General features: G+C 35.4%; 1 protein-coding gene across 1 annotated transcript in view; it reads left to right on the top strand.

Annotated features, from left to right (window-relative positions):
• PPFIA2 (PTPRF interacting protein alpha 2) overlaps positions 1-15,183 on the top strand; it is a 199,891-nt gene that overhangs the window by 35,877 nt on the left and 148,831 nt on the right. The window contains exon 4 of the mRNA XM_049626011.1: positions 13,968-14,084. Within this exon, the coding sequence (XP_049481968.1) occupies positions 13,968-14,084 (117 nt within the window). The remainder of the gene's footprint in view (positions 1-13,967; positions 14,085-15,183) is intronic.

The raw sequence follows: 15,183 nt of genomic DNA, 5'->3' as shown, positions 1-15,183 counted from the left end.
ACCCTGAACTGAAGACTTCATATGCACTCATCCTCAAACTGAAGGGTGTAGAATGGTCACCTGGAAGTATATTCAAATTCAGATTCTTTAAAATGGAGTCTACATTTTTAACAAGCATCATAGGAGATTTTGATGCATGTGAGTTTGAACTGCTAACAAGAACCTGGACCTAAATATAACATAAACATAGAACACAGAACCCGTAAACTGGAGATTACAAAACAATGAGATAAGCAGCTCAGTAGAAATCAGCAGGGGCCAAACAAAGAATACCAGATATTCTGTGAAAAGTGGATACTAGGGAGTAGTTAGAAGTTAGTGTGGACAAGCAGGAAGAAAGTGGCAAGTTTAAAACCCTCTTCTATATAGAATACTTAATTGGGTGCTGTGAATAAATTCTGCCCTGACTGAGAAAAGAAGGGTGACGGCAAGAGAGGAAAGGAGCAAACACCGCAAATGGGAGCTGTAATCTGCCTGCATGGGAATTTACTTTCTCCCTGAGCCATTCTGGCATCTGCTAGCTCTGTGACTGTAGGCAATTTCCTGAATCCTCTTTGCCTCAATTAGCTCAACCCTCCTAATGAACTTATCAGGTTGTTGTGAGGTTTTAATAAGTTAATACAGGTAAAGTGCTTAAAGGCACCAAGTACCTTTCAGTAAATATTTTTAATGCTGATATTGATCTTTTTAGTCATGATACTGTCCAACTCCTTTTAAAGATGATTGAACTGAGGTCCCGAGAGATGGAGTGTGTGTCCCACAGTGGGACTGACTAGGTAGAGTTTGTTGTGGGGACAGAATAAGGTTTATCATTCATCCTCTGTAAAATTTATTTATCTTTTATCTATGAAAATAAAGTATAAAGACTATATAAGTTCTGGTCCCTTTCCATTCTGATATCTTATGATGTATACACATTTAAAAATCACATAAAAATAAAATTGGAATGTGTGCAAAAGAACCATAGCACATGATTATTACCACTAGAACCCAAGCAAATAGGTACTTTAAAAGGAGTTATTCAGAATAATGGGTTTAGTATGCTTCTTTTGCTACTTCCAAGGAAGAACTAAATGAATAAACTCTTTGTATTGCTCTGGCTTCCTTTTTTATGTGCACGAATGACTAATGGGTATTGTTTCTGCTTTTACATTTTCTCAAGTACTTTTCAAGCACTTTGAAATGCTTTTCTTTCCCTCAAGACTTTTTCCCTTACCTTAACAGAGCTAAAAAGAATTGTTCCAGGACGAGGCCTATAATTTTGTCACTTCTGCCCTGATAGGGAAAAAAAGGGAGGGGCAACAAAAAACTCAAGTTTGTATTCACTGTGTTAGCTGTGCCTGGCTGAGGACATCAAATCTAATAGTGCTTGAAAGGGATTAGAGTCCATCTTCAAAAAGGTTACTTTCATTTATTATTTTTTATATGTTTATTGGCTGTCTCTCTTTTTTTAAGTGTTATTGAGGTATAGTTGATATACAAAAGTTGGACATATTTAATGTATACAGTTTGATGAATTTGGACATATGTATACACACATTAATATCATCACCACAGTCAGGGTACTGAATATATTCATCGCCTCCAAAAATATTTATGTTCTCTTGTTGGTTTGTTTTTGTTTTTATTTTGTTGTGGTAATAATACTTAATATGAGATCTGTCCTCTCAGCTTATTTTAAAGTGCACCATGCCATATTGTTAACTAAGGGCGTTCTGTCGTATTGGAGTCCCTAGAATTTATTCATCTTGAGTCACTGACAGTTTGTATTCTGTTAACTAAGGGCATTCTGTTGTATGGGAGTCTCTAGAATGTGTTCATCTTGATTCACTGACAGTTTGTATTCATTGAGCAACAATTCCCCCTCAACTCAACCCTCTGAATGTGCTAAATCTCTTTTCTGATCTCAGAAGCTAAGCAGGGTGGGGGCCTGGTTAGTACTCAAATCAGAGAGGTTAATTTTAAGGTGACATTTTAAAAGATTCGAATATTTGTTGATGGAAATACAGTGTGTTTGGATTATTAAGGTGGAAATTTTATTCCAAATGTTTTTTAATGTTTATTTATTTTTGAGACAGAGAGACAGCATGAGCAGAAGAGAGGGGGAGAGAGAGAGAGAGAGACAGAACCAGAAGCAGGCTCTAGACTCTGAGTCATCAGCATAGAGCCCAACACGGGGCTTAAACTCACAGACCACAAGATCATGACCTGAGCCACTAAGACACTTAACCGACTGAGCCACCCAGACGCCCCTGGAAATTTCATTCTAAAACATCCAAAAATTCCTGACAGCAGATGAGTCACTCTTGAGTAAACAGATGACAGAAATTTGATTAGTATTAGGTAGATTTACCTTTATTAATTTAATAATCAATATTTACTCAAGGCATTTAATAGTTCTTAGTGTATATAAGATAACTAAAGCAGAAACTTTTATTCATGTCTTAACATAGTTCATAAAAATAAACATTTCTTGAGACTTTTAAAGACAGGCTGTTACTCGCAGAGCCTACTTGCTACTCTGTAAACTAATCACATCTAGACCCATTGGACCATGTAGTTTGCTGTGACTCTCTTCTCCGCAAGTCTTGGTCTCCTCATTTTTGCTTTTTTTTTTTTTTTTTTTTTTTTTTTTTAATTTGGAGAGTATGGGATAATTACTACAGTCAGTTGTCCTGCCCTCTGCTGAAGGCCATGTCAAGTTAGCATGTTTCTTTTTGTTTTGTTTTGTTTTGTTTTGTTTTGTTTTGTTTTGTTTCATTGCTTCTGGTTTTAAGTAAAGGGTCGAGTAAATGATTGTGGGAAGTATCTTGAAGGGAAGCCTCTGTTCAAAGCCAAAATGTCTTTTATGATAATCAATACCTTTAGTAGTAACTCCTATTTGCTTTTTTCACTGTGAGACATGTTAAAAGGTAAACTGAAGCATATTAAAAATTCTGAGTTTCTTTAAGCAAAAATCCATTCGAATTGAGCAGCAGGGTCAAACTGGAAATGTTTGGGAACCCTCCCTGACAAGATAGGGCTAGAGACAGACTGTGTAGAGAGAGTGCCAACACAAAGAAGGATATTATTTGATTGGCTATTGTAAAGTCTAGTGGGATATTTGTGATTGGCAGTCCTTAACATTTTGATTGCTTAACCCTGTGGCATTTATAGAGTCTTATTTTGGTTTGCTTATATAGGGTGCCATGGCATTAAAGCCACCTCAGTCTAATGGCCCCTTTGTTTAATTAATTTAACAGTTTATTTTTGAAATAAGATTCTACTGTCTTCGGGGTTGGGGGACAAGTTATTAGCAACTGGCATCATCCTGGGTGATGGATATTGCAATGTATTTTTTTCTTGAAATTTAATAAAATTTAAGTCAGACGCTTAAACAACTGACCCACCCCAGGTGCTCCTTATTTATATTTTAAATGGTGGCTTGCTTTCTTGCAGTGATAAGTATATTTTGTTCAGAATGTGTTTTCCTATTAGTGACACTTTTGGAAAACTCTTTAGGACTTTGTTTTTGCTTTTTGTTCTCTTGACTAATTATTATACTTTACCACAAAGCGGCTTCCTTGGTCGTTTTTATTACTATTCTTCGATTTTATGACACTCTTAGCTGCTAACCTGCTATAACAGCAGTCCTGTACCTTAACAATGTTCACTAATCCTGTCCATTTTAAATTGTTTTGCATTTTCTGTAGTCATGTATATGCCCCTAATGAAAATACCAGCATTTGACTTTATTATAATTTTAAAGATTAGAGAAATATTTGAATAATGGAAATAAATTAAAGAGTAACCAAGTATCAAAAATGGAATGACTGAAATATCAATTAGATGAACAGAATAGACAGTTTGGTAAAGAATTGTAATTCATATTAGAACTAGGTATTAGTAACTATATTAAATATATAGCTATTGAAATTACTGTTGTTGAATATTATAATTAAATTGAAAATGAACACCATAAGCATTCTATGCAAAAACAAATCTATCCAAGCAAACATTTGAAATACTGTTGTTATCTATTTTATTGTCTATCTATCTATCTATTCCATTGTCTTAAACTTAAAACTAAAAATAAGAGTTTAGGGGCACCTGTATGGCTCAGTCAGTTAAGCATCCAACTCTTCGGCTCAGGTCATGATCTCATGGTTCATGAGTTCAAGCCCCGCTTTGGGCTCTATGCTAACAGAGTAGAGTCTGCTTGGGATTCGGTTTCCCTCTATCTCTGCCCCTCCCCCACTTGCTCTCTCTCTCTCTCTCTCTCTCTTTCAAAAATAAATAAAAATAAACTTTAAAAAATGTTTTGCATGCCAATTATTGTTTTAAAAATGGGCCTTAAAATTTTTAAATTGTTAAAAGGATTTTTTCACCTTTAAAAAGTATATAAGGAACCCTTACTTTTTTAGGTATAAGCAAAATCATTTCATATGTAAAATTTGGAAATAGACAAAGTTCATGTACTGTTAATGTACTGTATTTTCCATCAAAAAATCACCAGAAACTTACTTGTGACTTGCGTTTAAATTTGAGCACCCAGTCAATTCATCTAATGGGGATTGGAAAGGCTGGTTAGCCAAAGAGGAGCAGGTTAAACATAAAGGTACATAGTGTGTTCTCATTTATTCAATAAATATTTGTTGACAGAATAGAGGTAGCAGATGGTAAAAATTCTAAACAACCACGAAGTGAATCTTTTTTTACCTCCAAGCTATTTGATTTTTCACTAGGATATATGGATTCATTTATTAAACCATTGTTTAAATATTTTCTGAACCTGAAAAAGGCAGAATCTCACAGTGCAAACGTCTGATTCTTATCTCAAAACAATTTGATCATTCATCGAATCTGCTCAGTTTCACAAGTTTTCAGGTTATCCATGCTCACTGAAAAATAGTGAAAATGAATATTATATGTGAGCTGACCAAAATGCATTAGACTACATGAAGGTGTTTTACTCTGGTTTTAATATGCTTCAGTGGTGCTTACAGATCAGTGGCCAAGAGCCAAAGCTAGAAAGTGAAATAGCTATTGGCTTGTTTGAATAAATATCTAAATCTTTATAGTTTCCCAATTAACACAAACCCATATAAAAACACAAATCCAAACTATTGCGACTAGAGAGTTGCTTAAGTGTAAATTGTAAATCTCTAGTGTTCTACTAGTTGCCATTTTTTTTTTTTTTTTTTTTTTTTTTTTTTTTGCTTTTTCATGTTGCAACGTCAGTGGAATCTAAGCATGGAGTTCAGCTAAATTAGAATAAGTGTATGTGTAGAAGAAAATTATGTGTTTGTGTAGTGAGACTTCTGTAAGTCTCACTCTTGGAATTGTTAATTGAGTTTGGGGTAAAAATAGATGAAAAGAATCTTTGTTAATTAGACATGGGCACTGTCTGGAAGTTGTTGTTAAGTAGGTAAAGGCAAGTATGAATTCACAAATATCAGAATGAAGATCCTTGGAGAATTAGCATGAGGCATAGACATGATTTATTTTAAAAAGCAGTTGGGCAATTTTCAAAGTAAATTGAAAGGCTTGAGCCACATAAGAGTTATAAATAAAAATGTAAGCAGCATGATTTTTATTCCTAGGAGTAATTGAAGATATTTTCTAACTGTATCTAAATTGTTTTGCCAAATCAGGACAGGTAAATTCCCTTGCTATCAGACCATAGAACTGTAGTCCTGACCTAGATAAGTGTTTGGATTGTGTATGCAGTGACTCACTTCAGTAATTTTCAAAAGTCATTATAGCATAATGCTTGAACAAGTTTTGAAGCTATCAAACCTGGATTGGAAAACTGTCTGTGTCACATCTTTTTCTGTACAATTTCAAGTATATTATTTATTCCCTCTGTGCTAGTTTCCTCATTTGTAAAATAAAAATAATAATACCCATTTTATAAGACTATTGGGAGGATGAAAAGAAATAATGCATGTCAATTATTTTTCATGTATGTGGCATGTAATAGATATTCAGCATATACAAGTATTATTATTGCTAGCAGTTCTTAATTAGAAATTTAATTTCTAAATTTCTTTTTCTTATTTCTCTTCCTTCCTTATATAACTTCATGGAATGTCCTATACACTAATATTTTCAAAAAATGAAGAAGAGTAAAACCAAGTGAAAATTTAATTTAATTTACGTTGCTTTTCTTTTTTATTTTAAGAATTCTTTTGGCAGAAATGAATTTCTAGATACCCTTGGAATTCCATTTTTCCATCTAATGTCGATCTGTTGTAAATCTAAAACATGTAAACATAGCATGTACTTCAGTACACCTGAATAGTATTACTTAGGCTGCAGTATACTTGTAAATATTTTAAGACACAATGAGACAGAAAGTCTGGTTGACTTTCATGAAGCTGCCCTCCCATGATCCCATTCCCATCCTCCTTTATAGCCTATGCCTTCCATCCTGTCCGCCTAATACTAGAGCTGTGAATATCCCACAAGGCTATGCCACCACTTCTCATTCTTTTCTTCCTATTTTTTTTCTCAGTGAGTTCTTCCATTCTCATGACTCCTTTCTAACCTTGAATCATGTGGTGTGAACATTGGGGAGATTTTAGGTTCACATAGCCTTCCACACAGATGACTAATTTTCTTCTTCATGTATAAATTTTCAAGAAATTTTCCATCCAATTTTTCCAACTCTCTATAGGTCTTTTCCAGTCATATCATCTACTTTCATTCAACAACCTGTAGTATTTCTAGAGTGTCTCCTACTTGTCCATCAGTGTCCTAAGAGCTGGGAATAAATAATCAGATATAGTTTCTGGTCTCAAGGCACTTGGTGTCAAAAGGGGCAGTCAGAAAACCAACAGCTAATTGTGATAAAGAATAATAATTTGTATGACATGAGTTATTGGAGAATGCTAAAGAATTACATGACTTAAATCCCTGGCAGGAGGATGGTTCCAGAACCTGTCCCAGAGTGGGTGACATATATGTGAAGACCTAAAAGGTGACTCAGAAGCAGTCGAGAAGGAAGAAGCATGTGTAGGGGAAAACCCCAATCCACCTCGTGTGTTTCTCCTTTGCTCTCACATGACTACCACACTCACAACACTTCTAACATCAGATGTATGCATGCATGGATGTGGTAGGGAGTGTTCTTCCACCAAGCATTCACTGAAACCCCATCTATGTGTTCTACAATTTAGCTTAATTCTGACACTCCCTGAAAATGGTGTCACAAGTTAAAGGCTCAGTCCCACATGACTATTCCCTCCCTATTTCAGATGCCAGTTATGAGTAAAGTTGTCACCTGTGTTCCTGACTGATTGGCTATAATCAGAGATTCCCATAACCCCCTCTTTGGGTTCTATTAATTTGCTGGTGCAGCTCAAAGAACTCAGGAAAACAGTTGCATTTACCATTATTAAAGGATACAGATGAACAGCCAGATGAAGAGGTACGTAAGGCAAGGCCTCGGAGGGTCCCCAGCCCGGGAGTTTCAGTCCCTGTGGAGTGGGAGTGTGTCACCCCTCCAGCACATGGATGTGTTTACTAACCTGGAAGCTCCCTGAGCCCCATACTCGGGATTTTTATGGAAGCTTCTTCACATAGGCATGATCAGTCATTAACTCCATTTCCAGGCCCTCTCCCCTCTCTGGATAATTGGGGGTAGAGTTAAAAATTCCAAGTTTCTAATCATGGCTTCACCTTCTGGTGACCAGTCCCCATCTAGGAGCCCATCCAAAGTCCCATGATTAGATCAAAAGATGCTCCAAGTGTTCTTCTCACTTAGGAATTTGCAAGGGTTTTAGGAGCTCTGTGCCAGAAACTGGGGGCAGAGACATGTGTATATATTTTCTGTTATCTCACAAAGGGCAACTCACTTGAATATAAAAACTTGCAGTCAAGATGGCATTTTGTATGTGACTACAAGTCTTCAATGAACTAGAGCATAAAGTATGAATAAGAAGATGAAGTTGAAGTGGTGAGTGGAGTTTCCATTATCGTCACTACATAATGAATGATTAGTATACATCATATTTGACTAAGTACTTTACTAAAAGGTAGGTATTATTGTCCCTCATTTTTCAGCAGAGGAACATGAACTTGAGGTTAAGTACCTTATACAAAGTCATACAACCAGTAATATCTAGAAGGACCAAGACTCAACCTGGTTTTTAAAAAAATATTTAATGAATGCTATGCTTCTGGAAATTGTCTCCCAAATACACTATTTGTTACCAATTACTTGTTTCTACTTTCAAGAAATCTCAAACTTGGAAAGAAAGGATGGTATAGATGAAAAGTTGATGCAAAGAAGCAAATTTATATAATGTGCTTAGCACAATTTTTGTACATTGTTAAGAGCTCAATGAAGGACTTTTGTTGTTTTCTCACTGCTTCTTTCTTTTTTTCCCTTCCTTTGTTAGAATGTAATCTCCTGGAGAGAAGGACTTTTATCTGCATGTTCCCCCCGTGGCATCGATACTTAGAACAGCAATCAATGAAAGTTTGTTGAAAAAATGGATTAAGACATTTTAAACACTAGAGAAATCCCCAAGTTTGAGAATAAAGAAATATTAAATAGACTGTTATTTTCTCCCAAATCACATTTCTCCCAAGAATCCATGTTTCTGTGTATTTTCTGACACCTTAAGTATCCCAAGTTCTCAACTTTTACTTCTGTTTTAACTTTCTTTTAAAGAGGACATTCACATCATTTGAAGAACTCACTGAAACTTTGCATAAGTCTCAAGCTTTTGTTTTTAATAATGATTTACATTTCCCACACCCTCTGACTACAAAGTTCTTGTCCCAGATATCCACATTGATTCTTCCCTTTTATCTTCAGGTCTCTTTGTAGAAATTACCTAATTCCTAATTAAAATGAATAAATTCCTCCAGGCCATTAAGGAAAACAATTGTTCAAAGGAAAGGGGATAAGAATGGGTCTGTGGGAAGACATAGTGGGATCCCAGAGATAGCCTGGTAGAAAAAAAGGAATGGAGAGCTGGGGTATTTTCCACATGAGAACACAGGACACCAGTAGTCCACTCTATGGGGTCAGAGCTTGTCAGAGATTGAGAAGAGCCAAAAGCAGCTGACAGAGGCAAAGGCAAGAACAAAACTTGGAAGATTGGCTTGGAAATACCATAGTTTGGGAATGCCTAGAAACAATGGGTCAGGCTCTCAGAAGCTAGATGAGCAATCTGGAAATGCAAATAAGGGTCAAGGTGAAGCAATAATAATACCAGGGCGCCTGGGTGGCTCAGTCAGTGAAGCGTCTGACTTCAGCTCAGGTCATGATCTCGCCGTATGTGAGTTTGAGCCCCATGTCCAGCTCTGTGCTGACAGCTTGGAGCCTGCTTCAGATTATGTGCCTCTCTCACTCTGCCCCTCCCCCGCTCATGCGCGCACACGCACACTGTCTCTCTCCCTCACTCTCTCTCTTAAAATAAACATTTAAAAGAATAACAATAAGCCATACAGCAAGAAGCACAGAGATAGCAGAGTGTTTGTTGAGGTACTTTAATTTTTTTTTTTTTAGTTTGCTGTCATTCTTTTATCTTTATCCACATAATGTTTTCCACAGGAATACTGAACAACCTATAATACTGGGAACACAAACAGCTTGTGTTCTATCCACATGGACAGTTTTGGACATGGATAAAATGGACAGTTTTCTCCCATTGTCTCCCTGGTAAATTCTTAGCCACTCTTCAAAATCTCCACTTAGACATTCCATGCTCTTTGTTGCCTTCCACGTCCCCTGTTACACTTGCAAAGACACTTTTAGTTGTAAGTGACAGAAAAGCAAGTTTGAGCAAAAAAGAGAAATTTGGAGCTCATATTAATGAAATGCCAAGGATAGAGATGATTTGAGAATGGCTAGAATTAGGAACAGAAGTGATTCATTAGGGCTCTGTCTTTTTCATTTGCTTTTCTCCATAAGGCAGAACTGATGGTAAACAGCCATCCTGATTGTATCCTGTCAGCTTATCTCCCATAGTAGAAAAAGAATCTTCCCTGCCCCCATATCTCTGCCAGAAACATCTGAAGCAATATTCTGATTGCCCTGGCTTGGATCATGTACTCATGATTTGCCCTGAGCTCTGGCCCCCTAATTGATAGTCTTTCTAGGATTAGAATAGGGAAGGATAATTCCCCAGTGAAAATGTAGGATGCTGTTAACAAAAGGAATATCAAAGTGATGCTGGGCATTTAAAAACAAATGTCAATGAACAGTTAACAAACCATGGTTGCTAAGTTAAAATTATTGTGGACAGTTCCTCTTAACCAGAATTCCATTGGCCTTCAATGGATTGATACCCTGAAGATGTATGTGAATCTCTCCAGGGAGGGGTCCGTACCTTAATGATATACAAAGGATTCCAGGGTTGGAAGGTAACAGTACTTGGAAAGGAAAAGCTTTCTCCCCATCCTCACCCACTACTAATTAATTAACCCTGACTTAAGAGAGTCCAAATGCAAAGCCATCTGAGACCATGTGACAGAGTAGACAAGAAGTTAACTTTAATTTGATTCCTACTTAGTTCTCATCATACTCTGCTTATCCCAGTTTAATCACTTAAGTGTGGATCATGAAAACTATTTGCAGATTAAAATAGTTTTTAGCACAGTCCTTGGCCCGTGCTGAATTTCCAGTACTTTCCTGCAGTAATGTAACACGGGATAAGCCCCAGAGACTACCCAGAAGTTATTCCTCCTGCCTGCCATGCCATTCCAGTTGTAGTAGGTCATGCTGTTTAGCAATGAGGGATCCAGGTCTACTTTGGTATCCTAGACCAGTCACTGCCCCCTCCCTGTTACAGCGTTTTCTGTCAGTTGAGAGGCCAGAGAATGTTTGGGAGCCATCAGCTTCTTTTCATTATGCTTGTGCTTGCAAGCTAGTTCTTAAGCCATCTTCTGCCTTTGTTTCTCAAGCCAGCTGGGAGAATTTCCTACAGAGGCCTGTGTTGGAACCCTTGTAATTTCTAGGTGACCATCTCTGCCCCTTGAGCACATTAAAGAGGGGGCCACCCCCCAAAGTTGCATTCACAGGAGAAAACCTCTCACTTTTTCCAGTGTGAAAGAAAGAAATCAACATTATTAGCACCTACAATTAAATCAGATGCTGAAGCTTTGCTTTCATAAATACTCAGGATAATTTGTTATTGGCCAAAAATAGAACAGAATAAAATCATTTAACAGTGATAAAGAATACAGAGTATTCTACATCTATTCTTCTGTTTCAAAAACATGATTTGGGGTCTTGATTAAAGCAACAGAAGTGTGCAGTTTGCATGTTAGTGGTTGAAATTGATGTCTTTCTTGGAACTGTCATGGGTATACTTTGCAAAACACTTAGTTTGTCATATTTTTAACATGGCTGCACAATTGTATTTGCAAAGAGTGTTTTCAATATGAATTTGGTATTTTGACTTTTTTTTATTATTATTAAAGGCATTAATTCACTGAGTCATTCAGTAAACCTTTGTATAGCACCTACTTTATTTTAGGCACTAGGACATATTTAAAATTTATCTGAATTACTAAACAAATAGAAATTCCTCTGTAAACAGGGTTAAATTTGGTTTGAATGTTTTTTAAAAAGGTCTCTCTTCACTTCTAAGTAACTAATGGAAGAAAATGCAGAACATTTTTAAATGTATTATTACCTTTGTCAACATACTTGGTTTTTTTTTAAATTTTTTTAATCTTTTATTTTTGAGAGGGAGTGAGAGAGATAGACAGACAGACAGAGAGAGACAGAGTGCAAGCAGGGGAGGGACAGAAAGAGAAAGAGACACAGAATCTGAAGCAGGCTCCAGGCTCTGAGCTGTCAGCATAGATCCTGGTGCAGGGCTTGAACTCATGAACTGTGAGCTCATGACCTGAGCTGAAGTCAGATGATTCACTGACAGAGCCACGCAGGCATCCCACAACATATTTAAGTCATGGATGTTATGTTAGTGGAATGTTCGTGTACAATGTTTGAATTTTTAAAAATTCAGAATAAAATTCCATTATGTATCGGTGGTAATATAATATTCTTGTATTCAAGAGACAAGATGTTAAGAATGTAATATAAAAATGATATACCCAGGGACTATTTTATATGTGTTCCTTTGATGTAATTCATTTCTATGTTAACTAACATCAGAGAAATGTCTCTGTAGGTTTCCACACACTCTAAATCTTTATCTTTTGTTATTTCTGAATGAATTAGGTTTACATTCTTTGTTTATCCCTATCCATTCATTATTTAAATCAACACATTTTTATTGAATAAAATAAACCTTGCACATAATAATATGATGTGTTACTTCATATGAAAATGTTGTTTTCAATAAGGTATTCCTTTGAAAATTATTTTCCCTTGAGATATTAGGACTTCTGCTTGCTAAATAAATAAGCAAAGTGATTAAATTAAGAAATAGTAGATTTTAATCAATGAAATACAAAAATAAACAGGGACATCGTAACAAATAATTAATGGCAAAGCACATTTTCTCTGAGGGAATGATATTTCAGTTGAATTTTGAAATCTGGGATTGTGTCAACTGTGGTCTGAGTTGGGGAAGAATGTTTCAGGCATGAAGATTAAGTTCCTAAATTCTGGGTGAAAAAGAGCCCAGTGTATCTGAGAGACAGAAATGAGGCCATTGTGACTGAAGGGATTATATACGATATTATTGACTTTGTTAAGAAGTTTAAGTTGGGAAAACGTTGAGGTTCTTTAGAAAGCAAGGAGGGACACAATGTAACTTAAGTTTAAAAGATGCATCTGGCCCTTTTGTGGATGATTGTAGATAGGCAAGAATGGGAGCAAGGGAACCAATTGTTTGGTGATTGCACTTCTCCAAGAAGAGCATTTACAGAGTTGTTCTTCATTATTTGTAATATGCCCTTACAAAAAGATATGTTGTGTGCTCAAATGCTGCAGGTCATACACAAGATACCCGATCTCACAAACACATCATTGTGCATCTGGGCATTGAAGCAGTGGCAGTGATCATGGCAAAAAACCCAACCTCTTGATGTTTTATGTTTACTTGCTAATTACTGATCTGTGTGACGTATTATTGGTCTCATAATTTAAACATAAATTGTATGTAATTGACTATTTATTGTGCATTAAATACTATGGGCATTGATTTCCCCAAGAAGCACTAGTTCCATATCTGAGTTGATAATATAATAAAATTTGCCATGACATAAGTAAGTTATGGTAACAACATAAAATACCTTAAAATATATATAAATAGCAACTTTACTTTAAAACATCATTTAAAATGCTAGAATGCTATTTTTTTCCTGTTTATTACTATGATTACTTAAACCAGAACTGAGAATCTTTCATAGTTTAAAATATATGTCTGAATATTAAGCTGAAAATTTTCAAGAATTTTGCCTTCTGAGAATTATTTTGCAAACTAACTATATTTGAACTAGCAGTGCTAAGATAATCGCCATTAAAATAATGATAATGAGACCAATTTAATTCTAAGTATTCATGATGGTGCCACAAAATTATGTCCAGTTTATATATTTGTTTATTTTAAAATTACAGATGTGCTACCTCTTAGGGTAAAAGAATGTGCTCATATCTAGCCTTCAGCCTGCATGTTTTCCTTTATCTTTCTTTTATACTTTAAAAATTCAGTATGAATTTTATCACATTTCATAGATTAATTTTAAAAGTACTTTTTGAATGAATAACACACAGATCATGGCATTGATTTAGACACATTTCCAACTAGATAGATACATTTGCAACTAGAAAATATTTTCTCCAATAAATTTCATATTCCTGTAAGTACGATAAATATTCAAAATGCTAATTTAAATCTTAAAAAGATTTTTAAGTAATAATATGAGTAAAATCTAATGTTTATTTTCTGATTATTTGTTTATATTCATTAGCTCTAAACCACATTTGGATAAATTCAGTTTTTCTATACTTTATACTATATTTTAGATTTTTAAGGCATAGTGCTTTTATTTTGCAGATTGTTGCCTTGCGTGAACAAAATGTTCATATACAAAGAAAAATGGCATCAAGTGAGGGGTCCACAGAATCAGAACACCTTGAAGGGATGGAACCTGGTCAGAAAGTCCATGAAAAGGTATGACTCATATGACCTGGCCCTATATGGAAATGTTCACTTGCTATATATCTTTTGACAGAAATATGAAATCCATGTGATAAGCGTTCTTTATTATTTTTTGATTTGTTGGTCATAAGTCCATGATTTTTCTTCTCACTTATTGCTTTTAATTTGATTTGCTTAAAAATAATATGTGTGTGTGTATGCATAGATATGCATAGATTTGAATTTCTCATTACTTGCTGTTAACTTGATCCTCTGAAATATAATTAAATTATGCATCAAATTGAACATATATAATTAAATAAATATATTTGTATAGTTAGATATATCAATAATATACATCTAAGACTTTTTAAAGTACAATAACAATAATTTTGATTTACAAGTGGTATTATGTATGGTTGGTGACTAATCTGTGGCTTATCACAGCAAAAATTTTTTGGTAATCTCCTATTTGATTTAGTATTTTCTGTGTATTTAAGAAGGTCCTAATAGTACTCCTGTTAAAGAAAAGTTATATAAAAGAATCTGAAGTCTTGGGACTTTTACTGTTGTTTAGAAGGGAATGATTTTCCTTTTGGTGGGGCTTAGACCCAGGCTAAGAAAACCTAGCAGTCTCTTTGGACCTTTTGTGGGCTCAGCCATCTTTTCCAGCACAAAAGGAAGAAGGTCAGTTGCTGGTAGGTAGGGATCAGATAAGATTATATAGGCATTTGCATATCCAATGACAATAGACAGTCTGCTAAATATTTGCCTTTACAAGTTATATCTTCAGATGGTTAAGCTCTTTAATCATCAAGACTACATGAATTAAGTAGCTAAATTGGTGTCATTGTGAATGTTGAGGGGTTTTAAAACAGAGATTAAGAAGCAAGTGACTGGACCACAAAACAACAGCACCAGACTTCTTACCAGAAAATAAATTGAACACTTGCTTCGTTACCGGTTGAAACAAATGGAGGGGCTTCTTATGTCTCCTCCTTCAAGTGTAAAAGCAAAGGAAGCCAAGTAATCCAGACTAATTTCCTGAGACTGCCATCAATTCTGGTGGCTGAGAAGCAAATAGCTTTTAATTTAAGGCTTCACTATTTTAGCCTTTATCCATGTATTTTAT

This window comes from Panthera uncia, chromosome B4 (genome assembly GCF_023721935.1).
Source record: "Panthera uncia isolate 11264 chromosome B4, Puncia_PCG_1.0, whole genome shotgun sequence".
Lineage (NCBI taxonomy): Eukaryota > Metazoa > Chordata > Mammalia > Carnivora > Felidae > Panthera > Panthera uncia.
Note: the sequence above shows the minus strand (reverse complement) of the source record. Positions and strands in the feature narration are given on the sequence as shown.